The sequence below is a fragment of the Mesoplodon densirostris genome, chromosome 11, assembly GCF_025265405.1.
Source record: "Mesoplodon densirostris isolate mMesDen1 chromosome 11, mMesDen1 primary haplotype, whole genome shotgun sequence".
Classification (NCBI taxonomy): Eukaryota; Metazoa; Chordata; class Mammalia; order Artiodactyla; family Ziphiidae; genus Mesoplodon; species Mesoplodon densirostris.
This window is the reverse complement of record NC_082671.1, coordinates 53,104,281-53,120,341: the sequence shown is the minus strand read 5'-3', so window position 1 is coordinate 53,120,341 and position 16,061 is coordinate 53,104,281. Positions and strand designations below refer to the sequence as shown.

The window sequence follows — 16,061 nt, the reverse complement described above, 5'->3', positions numbered from 1 at the left end:
CCGCGAGGCCGCGCGTGAATGTGTGCAAGGGCCCCGCGGAGCTGCGGCCGGAATACACGCTGTCACCCCGCTTTCCACAAACCACCACACAGACCTCCTCCTCCCCACCCCCAGCCCCGCCTGCCCCAGCCCCGCCGCCGCCGCCGCCGCCGCCGCCGCCGCCGCCGAAACTCCCGGGCCTCCGGCCGCCCCGGCCCCTCACCGTCGGCTCGCCTTTCCCCTCGCCCGCTAGCGCGCCCCCGGCAGCAGCACCATGTTGAATCGCGTCCCCGGGCCGAGCCGCCTGGGCCGGCGGCGTTGAGAGGCGGGCGAGAGCCGGGCCGCGGGAGGGAGGGAAGGAAGGGGTGGGGGCCGCGCTCGCCCCGCGGCTTCGCGCGGATCCGGCAGTCGCCTGCCCCTCTAGTTTCGCTCCGATTTCTTTAAACTTTTTTAGAAATTCCCCTCCCTCCTTCCCTCCTCTCCCCTTGGCCTCCTGCTCCCTCCTTCCCCTCCTCCTCCTCCTCCTCCCCCTCCCTCCCTCCCTCCCTGCGCCGCCGCCGCCGCCGCCGCCGCCGCCGCCGCCGCCGCCGCCGCCACCGCCGGCCCATGACTGAGCCCCGCCGCCGCCGGCCGAGGAATGGGCTCCGGGCTCTGGTAGGAAGCGCAGGGAGCGGGGGGCGCTTTTAAAACACCGATCTGGGTTTTTTTAAAACCTCCTTCGAAAAAATAATGGCAAACTCGACGGGGAAGGCGCCTCCGGACGAGCGGAGAAAGGGACTCGCTTTCCTGGACGAGCTGCGGCAGTTCCACCACAGCAGAGGGTGAGAGCAGAACCGGGGGGGCAGCGCCGGGGCGAGCCGGGGCGAACGGGGCTCTCCCGCCCGGGCCGCCGCGGGGTCCCGGCTGACAAGTGCGGGGCTTTCTCTCTCCCGCAGGTCGCCTTTTAAAAAAATCCCTGCGGTGGGTGGGAAGGAGCTGGATCTTCACGGTCTCTACACCAGAGTCACTACTTTAGGCGGATTCGCGAAGGTGAGTGGAAGTTTTAATTTGTATTTCCCTCTCACTCGTCTCCTCCAAAAAGTCTCCTTTGACCCCGGAGTGGGCGCTCGGGGCCGGGGGGGTGGCCCGCGGGGGCCAGAGGCGTTCTTTTCGCTCCCAGCCGGTGGCACGGAGGCGGACGGCGGCGGGGCTGTTTTTGGCCTGGTGGCTCGCGTGCGCGCGGCGGGCGCGGGGCTCGGCGGGCGGGCGGCCCGGCGCCGGCTCGCGCCCTGCCCGGTGCCCGGCCGGCCCGGCGGGGTCTGAGCGCCGCGGCGGGGAGTGCGGGCGTGCGGGGCGCCCGCCCGAGCCCCGCGCCCGCCCCGCGCCCGCGCCCGCCCGCTCGCTCGCGAGTCAGCTCTGCCGCCGCTGCCGCTCTAGCACAGGCGGAGACACAGAGACACACAGACTCTGAGAGCAGTTTTCGTGCAACTCAAAATTAGCGCGGGCAGGTTTAACATCGATAATCGGCTGCGAAATGATCCCGGCAGCCGGGGGCACAGCCTTGGCCCCTTCGCTCTCGGTTTATACAGCTAACAAAAGAAACCAGGACCTGTCTCCAAATAGCCATCTTAGGCTTCAAGGCTAGGCAGAAGCTGTAGGCCTCAAAGAAGGGCCTATGGAGATGGATAGATCTGGGAGAGGGATCGGAATCGGCCCCGGCCCCGGCCCCCCCAGAACCTGCGGACGTCGCTCTCCGGAACAGTATTGATCCTTTTGAACTTTTTTTTTTTTTTTTTTTTTTAGTGTAAACGGACCGCGTTGAGATTTAAAAGGGGGCGACAGAGGGACTTGCGATTGGTTATTGTCCGGGCTTCAAAAACAAAACAAACCCACCACCCCCCTCCCGCCCCCCAAACAAAACAAGTGCTCTTAAATACTGGGCTCTCGGGTGAAAACACGGTGATTCAACCAGCCCTTGCTTAGTTACTCTTACGGATCGAGCCGAATCACCCACTGATGCCTGAGGTATCTGCAGATCTCTGTAGAATGGGTATTTATTTCAGAGTTAGGTTAGAGTTTTCTTGAATTGTGCACGTTCAGTCAAGTGTGACTGTGTTTTTAACAGGTTTCTGAGAAGAATCAGTGGGGAGAAATTGTTGAAGAGTTCAACTTTCCCAGAAGTTGTTCTAACGCTGCCTTTGCTTTAAAACAGTATTACTTGCGGTGAGTAGTAGTGACTCTTCCAAAAGTGTTTGGGAATAAGGGGCTTATGGGGAGATTTGTTTTAGCAAAAAGAAAAAAAAAAAATCCCCAAACAAGAAACAAACCTTGCACACCAAACAGTCTAAACTTCTGTTAATTTCAGTCTGAGAAACATTATCCGTAAAGTGAGATTATAATAAGGTGAAAGTTTTCCTCACCTATTTTAGGATTGTTTACATTTTTCATACAGAATCATTACAGGTGACACCCCACCCCCATCTTGGTAAACATTCTTTGGTGACATTGTTATTGATTGTTTGATATCCACAGAGGGGCAGAAGGGTGATGCTTAGTAAGAGTTAAGATAGTTAATGAAACTTTGTATCCCTTGGGAAATTTTTTTCTTTGTTTTGGAAACTCCTTTGCCTTTTAAAATTCTGACTTTAAGATTTTTTTAAAAAATGAAACCTCTGCATGGAACCGTGTCACTGAGTAGTTTTTCAGTAGAGTATTTCTGCATAGCATAGCATGTTGGTGCCTTAAGTGACGAGGATTGTTTTTAAAAAATATATATATATATATTCTATATATATATTTTTTTGGGGGGGAATTTTTTAATGACTTAAAAACCTTTAAAAGGATTATTATCTATTTAGGAAAATTAGGGATACTACAAAATGGAATACTTTGATTTGGATTTTCTTTAATTCTTCCCCTTCTTTTTTGACTATTTATTTGACAAAGTAAATTTCTTATTTAGTTGGCATGTGATACAGTTTAGATAATATATTTTGTGATTCAGCCTTAATTTTTTCTGTTTTTCTCCTAGGAATATTTTTATATTGTAATTTATTATGAGGTCATCTTTTATTTTTAATATTTATTTTACTTACCCATAAAGTCTCTTTAGTTGGTGTTTGTTATTTAAAACTAAAATAATGCTCTTCATATTTATTGCTTTTTAATAATGATGTTATAGGATGGCCTTTTAGGTAATGTGGCTTCTGCATAATTTGAGTTTGGCATTTATCATTGCTCCAAATGCAATATCCAGATGTACATATTCTGTGTTATGTTCAGCATTCTGGAATAGGAAATGCAGTAATTGCACAGGTGTACTTTCTGTTGGCTATCTTAGATTGACTTCAGGCTTGAAGCTGAAGAGTTTGCAGAACTTTGTGAGTAGTTACTGAGTTACACAGAAGTCTAGAAAATATTAAATATGGTTAGTTGTTATCTCTTGTGAGGGTGTGATGGCATGTGTCAGAGTGCATTTTAAAATAAAAGACTGAAACAAAAAACAAAGTAAAACAAAATTAACCTTCAAAATTGTTGATTTAGTAATGTGGTGAGAAGTAGAAAATTTATTATTTATGGTGATACTTATTTGCTCATTTTCATTTATAATATTGAGAGGAGTACTGTTAATACATGTCCTGGTTTTCTGGTAACCAGTTTGAACCATTTGGATTTTAGACCGTTTAAAATACATGCTAAGTTATGCCTGATATTTATTGGATGATTGATTGATTGATTTTCATATCCAGAAGGTACTGTATGATATATATGTTTCATGGGATGTGTGTTTTTCTGAAGAGTTTACATTCATACTAACAGAGCTTTAGCATAATCAAATGGCTAGACTCCCAGTTTATTATAAGTTACATAAATATTGTTTTTCCAGTTGTGATTTCTATCTTTGGATCTATCATCCATTGATGATACTGTTTTTAACTATGTAGTTTCAAGATTGTTCACAACTCTGTATTGTTCTTGGGTCAGTTTGAGTTTTATGCTCTTATTAGAAGCTACATTTTGAACTATGTCCTTAGCTAAACTTGTTTTTCCTCCATATGTCACTCTCCAGGTTTGTTTTTGTAGGGTTGTAGCTAGGCTACTAGGAAAAAAGTTGAAGTATTTGTTTTGGAAAATAAAACCATGTGAAGATTTGCATGGCTTGTAAAGAAATACAAAAGAAATATGCTGGTTAAAAATTGGGTACTACCAACCTTGGAAGATTTTTTTCCATAGTGGTGTAATATTGCACAGTAAGAGGACATGTATTATGATGGGTTTTACACCTTCCTCTGAAAAATCTTAACTGGCAGACAGGATGCCAAGCTTTCACAGTAATTCTGTTACTTAACCATAAGAGTGCCTCTTCATAGTAACCAGCAGTAATCAAGTGACTTTGTAAGTTCCTTCTTTGATATGTCAAATTGAGTATCATGGTTTCTGCTGAGTAGATAATGCAGTGTGTTTTATAAATCACAGGTGGACTAATTTTTTTTTTTAATATGAACTGCTGTTTCATTTGACTTACTGTAAGACTGTCATTACATGTGTTGTTGTTTAGAAGTTTAAAATTTGCTGACATTCCTCTGTAGTTAGATGGGTAGTTGTTAGCCTGCTATTTTATGATATATTTTCATGATATTGCAGACATTTAAATAAAGAAGAGCAAACTAATATGCTGGCCACTCTAACAGATATAGACATCAAATATAGAGACTTGAGTTTAGTGGTCTGCCAAAAGTTAGCTTGATTGTGTCAAACATACACTTATTCAGTTGTAGATTGTCTACAAAAATTTCTCAAAGTCTAAAATTGAAAATGCAATTGATTATTTGTTTTAACATTGGCAGTTAATTTTTAAAAATAAAAGTGCCTACTGATAATGTGTAAAAGTACTATATTTAAAGCTTGGATATTACTCATCTATTATGTCTATGTATTTTGTTTTCACTTAGTTCCGTTCTTGGCATGTACATCACAATATATTCCACAGATGTTCATTATTAGAATATCTTTATAAGTATAAAAGGATAAGTTAATAATTTCCCACATTTTGTAGATGAAGAAATTAAAGTGCAAAAGTATCTAAATGGCTTTAGGGGCATTTGTTAATTGGACAAAAAAGTTGTATTCTTGATATGTGTTCAGTAATATTTAATCAGTCTATTATGAATTCACTTTGTTAGTCAAAGTGATTTTAAGAAATTAAAATATAATTGGAAATTACTTATGGTTAAATTTATGCCTGAGTGTATTTATACCCAGTGTGTTCCATATTTACTCAGTTAATTTTATATTTTCATTTTGTTTTGGTGCTAAGATTGGGGGACAATTTACTGCTCTTACTTTTTGTTAAGAATTTGAAGCCTTGGTATGAAGATTTAGGTAAATATTTCAAATACTTAGTTGAAGAATTTTGTTTTAGCTTACTGATGCCAGTAGTATAGCTATAGTCAAGGTTAAGTTGATGTTTCCATTATAAAACTTGATTTTTTGAAAAAGAGGTGAAATACCTTGGACTTAAAAAAATTTGTTGTATAACACTGTATGTTACTGATTTTCTTATAAAATGATTTTTTTTACATGTACCTACCTTTGGAATAGTCAGAAACTTAATTGTAGAATTGTACCCGCTATAGTGAATTTTCACTTTCATTGTGAATTTATTTACTTTTTCCCCCCTTGGTGGATGAAGCCCTGCCCTAAATTATACCAATTAAAGTTTATATTTATCAGGTAAATAGAATGAATACACTTGTGTGCTGGGTGGTTAGTGTCTACCATGTAGATCACTTTTTTTAAATAGAAAGCCTTTTATGAATCACTTGAGGTTAAATGAAAGAATGCTTCAAAATTGTAATAAATAAGAAAATAAAGTAATACATTGAGTTTGTGTATCAACAGAATTGATAAATGGAGATTGCTCTCCTTATTTAAGGAAGGAAAATAAAAGTAATACGTAGACTGGAAGAAAAATTATATCTAAATAAATTATTCATACGTGCATTTAAAAATTAATTTTGTGAACTGTAACCTTTCGTTTTGAACAAACCTGATTTTGATATCTTCTCATATTCTGTTACAGTTTAGAGGGTGTGCAAACTTGTTGAAAGGAGGAGTGGAAAGTAGAAAGAGTTGAAAGACTTATGAGACCTCAGCTAGGTTAGTGTTGTGTCTTAGAAACCATGTTTTAAATAGCTTAAATTTGCCCTCAAGTAGAAATAAATCTAACTCTTTCCAGGGTGGATAGTTTTCACTGAGGACACAAACTAAGAACTTAACTGTAACTCCCAGAAATGTTTATATGCTTTTTTGCATTTAAATTTTCTGCCTTAGCTGTCAACTAAAATTGTCTGCATCTAAAGAGGAGCACTCTTATAATCCTACCTCTTCTCTGCTGTTGATTTAGTGTTTTCAGTTGTTTGCGTGTGAAATCCACTATGACTGATAGAGAAGTATATCACGTCTGTGAATATTTTATAATCTGAAATGAAATGATATTGGAAGTTGGAAAAGGAAGGAAAAACTAACATTTTAATTCACTGGAATTTAGGTGCATTAGTCAGTGAGTAAGTACTCAATACTGCATGTTTTTAGGTAAAGTATTTAGAGTTTTTTTCATTATTATTTGGGGGCAGGCTGCTTATTGGGCATTTTCCAGTCCCTCCTCAAGTTTGCTAGTAAATGTAGGGTTTGTTTGAATTAGGAAGTAGAGGACATATGGGGGGTGGATCTCTTTCTACTGCTTTCATCTGGCACCACCATTGTCACCACACTCTTGGGTATTCAGGCTCAGAGTGGAGATTCCCAATTTGTGCTGTATGAAGCACTTGTTTTCCTGAAATGTCAATATGTTTCCCTGAAAAAAGGCTAAATGAATTTGAGTAATAACGATAAATTTGTGTTACTTCATTGAAGGACTTCGTAGAGACTGTATTTTGTTAATGTGAGTTGTGGATCTCAAGACAATTTGGAGAAACACTATTTATTACCTCCCTCCCTCCACCTATGGTAAATGATGGTTCCCAAACACTACCATACATCGCAGGGGAATGTTTGCGGAACATCTACTAAGTTCTGTGGAGCACAGTTAGGGAAACCCTGAGCTAGAAGAAATGAGGGTAAAGGAAGAAAAATTTTAAATATGGAAAATGAGAAATGAGAGGTAATTATGTATATTTATATAGATATATATACAGATTTAAATGATTTTTATGGTGCTGTTATTTGCTTATCTTTATCAATTGAAGTGCAGAATTGTATTGGTAATACTTAAATAGTTGTTCAAATAGGGGACATTAAAATTATCTTGTGTTCATTGCCAGGAAGAGAAAGGTAGCCAAATCATTGGTCACATTGTTTTGCAGAATAGTAATTACTTTTGTGGAAATATGATAGTCATGCTAAAATCTGTATTTGCTTCAGTTCTACCATTTTAAAAACATAGGTCATAATCATGAATTTTGATTTTAGGGAAAGCTGTTTAGAAGTAGATCTTGTTTTAAGGACCAAACTTACTGGAGATAAAAATAGAGATGTTAGAATTAGAGATTGTCATCAAATATTTTATGTTTTGAAATTGTAAGCATAATTGTTACGAAAAGCAAAAGTATTGGCTTTTGAATTTAAAATAAATGTAAATAATATGGTTAGTTCAGTTATCCATAGTAGAGCTCAGGAAATAGGCAGGTTGATTCTTTTTATTCAGAAGTACACAAAAATGTATATATGGTGATTGATACTAGTATTGGTTACCTATCATAAAGGTTATTAATGGATTCACTTAGGATATAAAACTTTTGGGGGACCTGGAATAAAGAGATGGTTTAGAGCAAATTGTCACTCTCAGCAGCATTCAGATTTTCTATGAATTTTATTGCGCTTTCCAAGAATTGTGTTATTAAAATAGAGTCTTAACATATAATTTTTTGTTTCAAACATTAAAAAATATCACTTGTGCTTGGATACTTTTTGAGTATTCATTATGCTGTGAATTCAAAGTTAAATTCGTTTCTACAAGATATGTACCCTTGTGACTAAGTATATTGCAGTGATCTATGGCTGGAACTGGAATCTCTTGGTGATATGTAGGAATAGATACTGCATTATGAATTATTGTCCCCAAATGATAGATTCATATTTCCATTAATATCTAAATTAGTGTTTGCAGGTCCACCCCATCTTACTGCAAGAGAATTTTATGGTGGGGCTGAATCTCGTTTTGGCTCTTTTATCCCATTAGGCTCTTAACAGCTCCCTTTTCCTATCATGCCACTGATTTATTGAAGTAGTGGGGTCAGTTGTCCTTTAGAATGCCCTAAATTCTAGATTTGGTTGACTGCTTCCTTCTAGTGTCAGTTAACTTGTTCCTCTATCCCCTGAATCTATTTCCTAAAAACTATTAGATTTAAAGATTGAAAAAATTCAAGTTTAGTATTTTAGGTGTACTTTAATAGGTAGTGCTGTGCTTTTCATCAGATTATGAGGCATATAATGTTTAGTTGTCCTGTTTTAGTGGTGCTAAGATTGATCAGTGGTTTTATGACTTAATGGTCTAAAACACTGTATTTTTTTAAAGTGTGCCCCAGGTGATTCTTAAGTACACTGAAGTTTGAGAACAGCTGATCTAAGTGTTGGAATTAAACCAGTTGAGTTGCTGAGATAACTGGTTTAACTTGGCACCAACATGTTGGCCAGGGCTGTATCCAGAGCAAAACCTCTAGGTGACATCTGGTCTAGGGGCACCTGCTCCAGCTGCACCTGTCATCTCTAAGCAGAGCCTGGACACACCCTACTTTGTTTCTGGGCTCTAGAGAAGATAACAAGGGCTCCACTTAAATTAAGGGAAAAAAAAGGGGTAAATGAACTACCAGTTTGAGCTTATCCTAACTGTATTTGTATAGTAATTTGGATTTTAAAAAATCAATTAAAAATAAAATTTCTTAATATCTAGGTTTTGTTTTTAAATAAGACTTTATAATATTTTCCCCAAATGGAATGCCATTTATTTTTTTGAATTTACTGACCGCTTTTTCTCTTTGTGAGGATTTTGTTGGTCTGTCTCAGTACTGCTTAGGGGAGTTAATTTATATTGTATAAATTCCTTTAAAAATAACAATACTAACAATAGCTTGTTTTGTTTAATGCGCTTTATCTTCATGTTTCAAACTTTTCATATGTGAGATTTTATTTTTATCATTTCAGATTTCAGAAGTAATTGATGTTATTTAATCTCAGAAAAAATAACACTTAAAAAAGAATTTCTTTACACCACTCAGACACTTTTCTTCTGGAGCATACGGGCTACTGAAAAAAAACAAAAAAGGCCGTAGGTTATTATCCAACTTTCAATCTTAAGTGTCAGCCATAATTGCCACTTGGTAAGGTTTATTTTATATATTTTCAAACCACACTTTCTCCCCTTTGCCTTTCCATTCTTTTCCCTGGTGATAGACCTGCTTTACATTTCACACAGCTTTGTTTTATACATAACCCTCCATTATCCACAGTTGTTAAATATCTTCAGGTATATTCCATGCCCTAGTGTGTTTATCTTTTGCTTCTTTCAGTAAATGAGTTTTTTCATTACTGTGTAATGGGACCAAGCCAAAGCGTTGCTTTTTATGAAGTAGGATTTGAATAAAGTTGTACAAGAATGTATTATTTGAATATACATCTTAATGGGATACATGGCAAGTATCTTTAATTCTTTCTTTCTGAGTTCTTAACTATTGTACTTGGTAAATTCTTACTTATAGTGTTCAGTGGTCAGCTGCTCTGTGCACAGAGATGATGTTTATTATATGATTATAATATACACATCTTTCATGGTGACGTGTTTTCAAATGAAATTTGTTTTTGCTCCTCTCCTAGCCCACTGGTTATGTTAAATAAATAAAATGTTAATATAAACATATATGAGGTCAGTAGGAACATTCTTCCATTAAAATAAGACAAAGTAGAGACCATAGTTAGGGCCCTAACCTGTTGTACTTTAGAGGTGGGGTTGAATTTAAATGTGTCAGTAATAATGCCCAAGTTGATCACACTTTCCATAATGGTTCATAGGTTAAGTGAATTTTCAATGTACTTGAGCACAGATCAGACCACTTAGTACTTCATAAACAGTATTTAGTACCTAAGCAGGCTGTACCTCCAAGTGCACTCACAAGTAATAGGTCAAGAGTGCTTAAGTGGTTTGGTATAATCTTTTTAGTTTACGCCATTAAAAAGTCAAATTCTGAATTTTTGAGTAGTTTTTTCCAGGTAGCCCCACATTGCGATGTATTAATTTAGTAGTAAAAAATCTGGTTGAGAGAGAAATGATAAACCTATCATTTTTTTTCCTCCCTATGTTTTCTTTTTTCAGAATTGTTAAATCCTTTTAAAATTTTATTTATTGATTGATTGATTTTTGGCTGCATTGGGTCTTCACTGCTTTGCATGGGCTTTCTCTAGTTGCAGTGAGCGGGGGCTATTCCTCGTTGCAGTGCGCGGGCTTCTCATTGTTGTGGCTTCTCTTGTTGCAGAGCACGGGCTCTAGGCACGTGGGCTTCAGTAGTTGCGGCACGTGGGCTCAGTAGTTGTGGCTCGCAGGCTCTAGAGCACAGGCTCAGTAGTTGTGGGGCACGGGCTTAGTTGCTCCGAGGCATGTGGGATCTTTCCGGGCCAGGGCTTGAACCTGTGTCCCCTGCATTGGCAGGTGTATTCTTAACCACTGTGCCACCAGGGAAGTCCAGAATTGTTAAATCTTTTTTTCGCTTTCTGTATGTGAATTCTTGTTTACACTTCATTTATATTGACCAGTTGTTATTTTACCACATTTGCTTTGTGTTTTCCTTTTTATATGTGATGGTGTGTATACATATATACCATATATACCCATTATTATAATTGTTATTATTACTGTTGTTTAATCATTTGCTGTCATTACAGTTATAAGGCCCTTTCCTCCTAAATGTAAGTGTATATTACTTAAGAATAAAAACATTCTCTTATGTAACAATAGTAAAATAATCAAATTCAGAAAACTTAACATGAATATAATCATATTATCTGTATTATATACAGATCTTATTCAAATTTTACCAGTTGCCCCAAAGATGTCTTATAGCTGTCATACCCAACCATCCCTAATCTGTGATCTTGTATCCCATTTAGTTATCTGTAGTTCTTCAGTCTTTTGTGATACTACCATTTTAGAAGAGTATGGGTCAACTGTGCTATAAAATTTGAATTTTTCTGAGGTTTTTTTCAGGATTAGATTTAGGTTAAGCATTTTTGGCAGGAGGTATGTGATGTCACTTTGTCCCATTATTGCTGACATTAACTTTGGTTAAGGTGGTGTCCACCTGGTTTCTCCACTGTAAAGTTTCCATTTTCTGTTTTGTAATTAGCAAGTGACCCGTGGAGACGTACTTTGAGACTGTAAATATCTTGTTCACCATCAAACTTTTACCCAGTGCTTTTAATATCCATTGATGATTCTTGCCTCAGTCAGTTATTATGATGGCTGTATGATGTTTATTTTCTAATTTTATCATTTCTTCTACATCTTATTAATCGGCAATCTATGATATGGAAAATATTTTTATTTTTTATTTATTAGATTTTTATATTATACAATGGATTAAAATCTATTACAGTTATGCATTTTGCTGCTTCAGTTTGGCCAGGAGGAGCCCTTTCAAGCTGCCTTCTGTGTATTTTTATCAAGTTACTATTATTTTTGAGCTCTTTCTTGCCTTCTGACAAAATAAGATCTTCTAGAGTCAACTTGTGTTTTGCTTTCCCTGCTGTAGCAGCAGCTATTTCTGCAAGAAGTCCTGGTTCCTTTTAGTGTGTAATGGTATATAGAAACCAAATCTGGGTGGTAGATGTACCCATTGTTATTGGGTTATCTTTTCTTCTGGGCCCTTTCAGAGGACAGAGCTAGGAAGTTTACTTATTTTAAATATGAATATACACATTTTGCAAATCATAAGGTAATACTGATATCTCTAATTACAATCCACACACGTTTTTTCTTGCCTTCTTCCATTCCATGTATCTCCCTTTAACTGCATTGAGAACCCTAATTCCTAACACCAGTGTATTTACTTATCTTGTTAGTTTTGTAACACATAGAGAATAGTTTCAGAATTGTTATACCCATACCACTACAAACAACAAACCCGCCAAGTAGAGTTACAAATTTGTTTGCATTTCTTTTTGTGTTCAGACTGACTTTATATCTGTAAATAATTGTGTTAAAAAAGGTTCACAGTGACTGGATTCTATTTTTCTGGGTATTGGTATTCACTTAAAACAGTGAATTTCACATTTTCTCCATTTGTATTCAATTTTGTGTTTTCCCCTTTTTTTGTTCCTTTAATTTTATTTATGAATATATAAAACCCTTAAGATTCTAAAATCAAAATTTAAGCAAAGATACGCTTGGAGTTTACCCTCTACCCTCTTTTCTTCCCTGTCACTTCTGCCCCATTCCTACCCATGCTCTTTTGGTAACCAATAGTTGCTGGTTATCCTTTCTGTTTTTTTGTTTTTGTTTTGTTTTGTAAAAATAAGGAGATACATACATGCATTTTTAGTTCCCCATCTTAACATTAAGAATGCACACTATTTTTTTTTTATTTTGCTTTCTTTCATTTAATATATTGGGTTGGCCAAAATATTTGTGCGGGTTTTTATACGATGTTACGGAAAAACCTGAACGAACTTTTTGGCCAGCCCAATATCTTGCCTATCACTCTAAATAAGTTCATAAAATTCCTTTTTTTTTTTAATGAAGAACATAGGGGTAAGACAGGAATAAAGACACAGACCTACTAGAGAATGGACTTGAGGATATGGGGAGGGGGAAGGGTATGCTGTGACAAAGTGAAAGAGCGGCATGGACATATATACACTACCAAACGTAAGGTAGATAGCTAGTGGGAAGCAGCCGCATAGCACAGGGAGATCAGCTCGGTGCTTTGTGACCGCCTGGAGGGGTGGGATAGGGAGGGTGGAAGGGAGACGCAAAAGGGAGGGGATATGGGAACATATGTATATGTATAACTGATTTAATTTGTTATAAAGCAAAAAATAAAAAAAAATTCCATAAAAAAAAAATTCCTTTTTTTAAACAGCTGCATAGTATTCCATAGTGGGGATATATCCTACTTTATTTATCCAGTCTCCTACATAATGACTTAGGTTTTTTCCAGTATTTTACAATAACAAATAATGTCACATGAATAATCTGCAAATCTAGTAGGCTTATGCAAACCTATTTTCAAATTTTTGGAGATGTATCTTCAGAGTAAATTACTAAAGTGGGGGTTGATGCAATAATCAAAGAATAAAGGCATATGTATGTGATTAAATTCTGCCCAATTCCCACCGGATTCTCTCCAAGTAGGAGAGAACTATTTTGCATTCCCATCAGCAGTATATGAAGGTACCTGTTTCCCATAGCCTTACCATGTGTTTGTCAAGCTTTTGAAGTTTTATCTATCTGAGGGGTTAAGAAATGGTATGTCACTATATTGTAATTATTGTGGCTTTTTTTTTTTTTTTTTTTTGCTGTACGCGGGCCTCTCACTGCTGTGGCCTCTCCCGTTGCGGAGCACAGGCTCCGGACACACAGGCTCCGCGGCCATGGCTCGCGGGCCCAGCCGCTCCGCGGCATGTGGGATCTTCCGGGATCGGGGCACGAACCCTAGTCCCCTGCATCGGCAGGCGGACTCTCAACCACTGCGCCACCAGGGAAGCCCTATTGTGGCTTTATATAGCATGTTTTAATATTCGGTAGTGCCATTCCCATCTCATAGTTCTTTTTTTACAAGGTTTTCTTGGGTATTTGTTTATGGTTTTTTTTCCATATGAACTTTAGCATTAATTTGTCCTAGTTTCAGAAAAAAGCTTTTTCTTTCTTTTTTTTTTTTTTTTAAATGGGGATTGCATTAAATTAAAAACAATTACCTTGGGAGAATGGACATGATGATACTGAGTTTACCTAGCCAAGAAAAATGAAAGTCTTCTATTCAATCTTTTTGTGTCATTCAAGAGTCTAAAGTTTTCCTTTTACAGGTTTTTGACATTTCTTAAATTTATTCTTAAGTATATTATCATTTTTCTTGCTATTGTAAATTTGGTTTTCTCTTCCATTATATCTTCTAATTAGTTATCACTTATATGAAAGTTACTGATTTTTTATATTGTAATCTGGCGCCTTAATTATTTTGCCACTTGTATTTTATCATTGATTAAAAAATTTTTTTAGACGTACTAGTATGTCATCTGCAAATGGGGATAACTTTACTTCTTTTCTAAATTTTATGCCTTTAATCATTTTCTTTTGTCTGATTGTATTGGCCACTCTGAAATAGTTGGGGAGACGAGGGCATCTTTTCCTTGCCTTGATGCTGACCTTAGTTGGATGTTTCTGTCATTTCCTCATTGAGTAGGACACTGCCTGCTGTGCGCTCTTGATGCAGTCTTAGCTCTGTATGTTCTATTAACATAGTATTCTATATCTGTCTATGGAATGAATAATACTGTTAGACTTAAGTCAGATTTAGTGATATCCTTCATGTTTATCTACTAGTGTTTGACTTTAATTTTTTAAAATCTGTGATTATTATCAGTGTTCAAGAGAGGAACTAATACTGATTATTAAAAATTTTAAATCTTATTTTGCAGCTTATGCTTGAATGTGAATATTTCTCATCTTCTAGGAATTTAGTATGTAAATAAAAATCAGCTAAAATGCTAAATGATAACTTTGGAGGAAAATTACCTTTGTCTATCTATCCATTAAGAACTCTTCAGTTTCATTCTTTGCTGGCCATTGCATCACTGGTTATACAAAAACAAGGCAATAATTTTGTTTTTGTTTTTAATTCATTGCTTGATTTTTATGTTATTAAGACTAGGATAAACTACGATTTGATAGTTGTTTGATTTTTATCTTCTCAAGGCGAGAAGTAATTGTCTTTATTTAAAAGTCATCTTTATAGGTTATTTACCCTGTGGAGATGAAAAGCAAATTCATGCTTTAGTTACAACCAGAAATCTTAAATGTTTGGGTCTATCCATTCAAATCCATTATCAATAAATCAAATGTGCTTTGTTTTTACATTGTATATTTGATCCTCAGAATTAGATATAATTTGGATATTCAAGTATTGCTAATTCTGAGAGTTGCTTAGAACATTCCTCCTTCTTTATCCCCCTGTTTATAAACTCTGGGGGTTAGTTTAAGTGGATGCGTGTGTACGTGTGCACACATGCAGCACTATTTATTAGCTTTAAGCAAATTGCTTGGTAATTTCTTGGTCAGTTTTTGGTCATACCAAATCTTATAGATATTTACCTTACACATTTAAGTCTTACACATTTCAGGAGCTAAGTTGCGGTAGACATTAAATATTATATGCAAATTTGATGTTTTATAGAGGCCTAGTAATATAGCTTATGGAGCCTGAAAATTTAGATTCCTAAAGATAGGAGCAGGAAGTATGTACTTAGCAACAGTTGGATATGACTACTGAACCTATCAATTCATAGCATCATCGTTCTTAACTAGAAGGGCTTTTAAGAAGGCGGTCTAGCCCCAGGCTTTTTGGTAGGCTAGAAATAAGGATATTTTTTCTGGTGGGCCTGCATAAGGATAATTGACTTGCCTTAGGTCACTATTACTGAATGATAGGAGGGGGAATGTAGAAGCCAATTCAGAGCTGTCTTTATTACTCTAGCTACTCTGTTGTGATTTAAAAGGAATAAATGTAGAAAATTGTTGAGATTTCTTTGCTACTACAAAACATGACCTTTACTTTTACTTTAAGATGACTTTACTGACTTATACCATTTCTGAGGCATAGGTATTAAATTGTTGGCCAGAAGCGGTGATAAATAAGCACATGATTTATCATTTGTATCCAACAGTCTTATCTCTTTCCCTTTCCTGTCCAGAGGATTATGTTTATAAGAGAGGTGAGTATTATTGGAGAACCCACAGCAAAATATAACAATCACTGGGAAAAGTCACTTTTTCTTCAGATAGTCCTTACTTTTAAATGTTTTTCTTGGAAAAAGTTACATTTGCATATTTGATAAAGCTG

The 16,061-nt window shown here is 37.4% G+C and overlaps 1 protein-coding gene across 2 annotated transcripts in view; it reads left to right on the top strand.

Moving 5' to 3' along the window:
* Positions 1 to 579: 579 nt before the first annotated feature.
* ARID2 (AT-rich interaction domain 2) overlaps positions 580 to 16,061 on the top strand; it is a 171,300-nt gene continuing 155,818 nt past the window's right edge. The window contains exons 1-3 of one of the 2 annotated variants that reach the window (XM_060112666.1): positions 580 to 800; positions 915 to 1,008; positions 2,084 to 2,181. In XM_060112666.1, the coding sequence (XP_059968649.1) occupies positions 709 to 800; positions 915 to 1,008; positions 2,084 to 2,181 (284 nt within the window). In that variant the 5' untranslated portion in view covers positions 580 to 708. Of the gene's footprint in view, positions 801 to 914; positions 1,009 to 1,918; positions 1,984 to 2,083; positions 2,182 to 16,061 lie in introns of those variants that run through there. The other variant, XM_060112667.1, reaches the window with a different exon arrangement.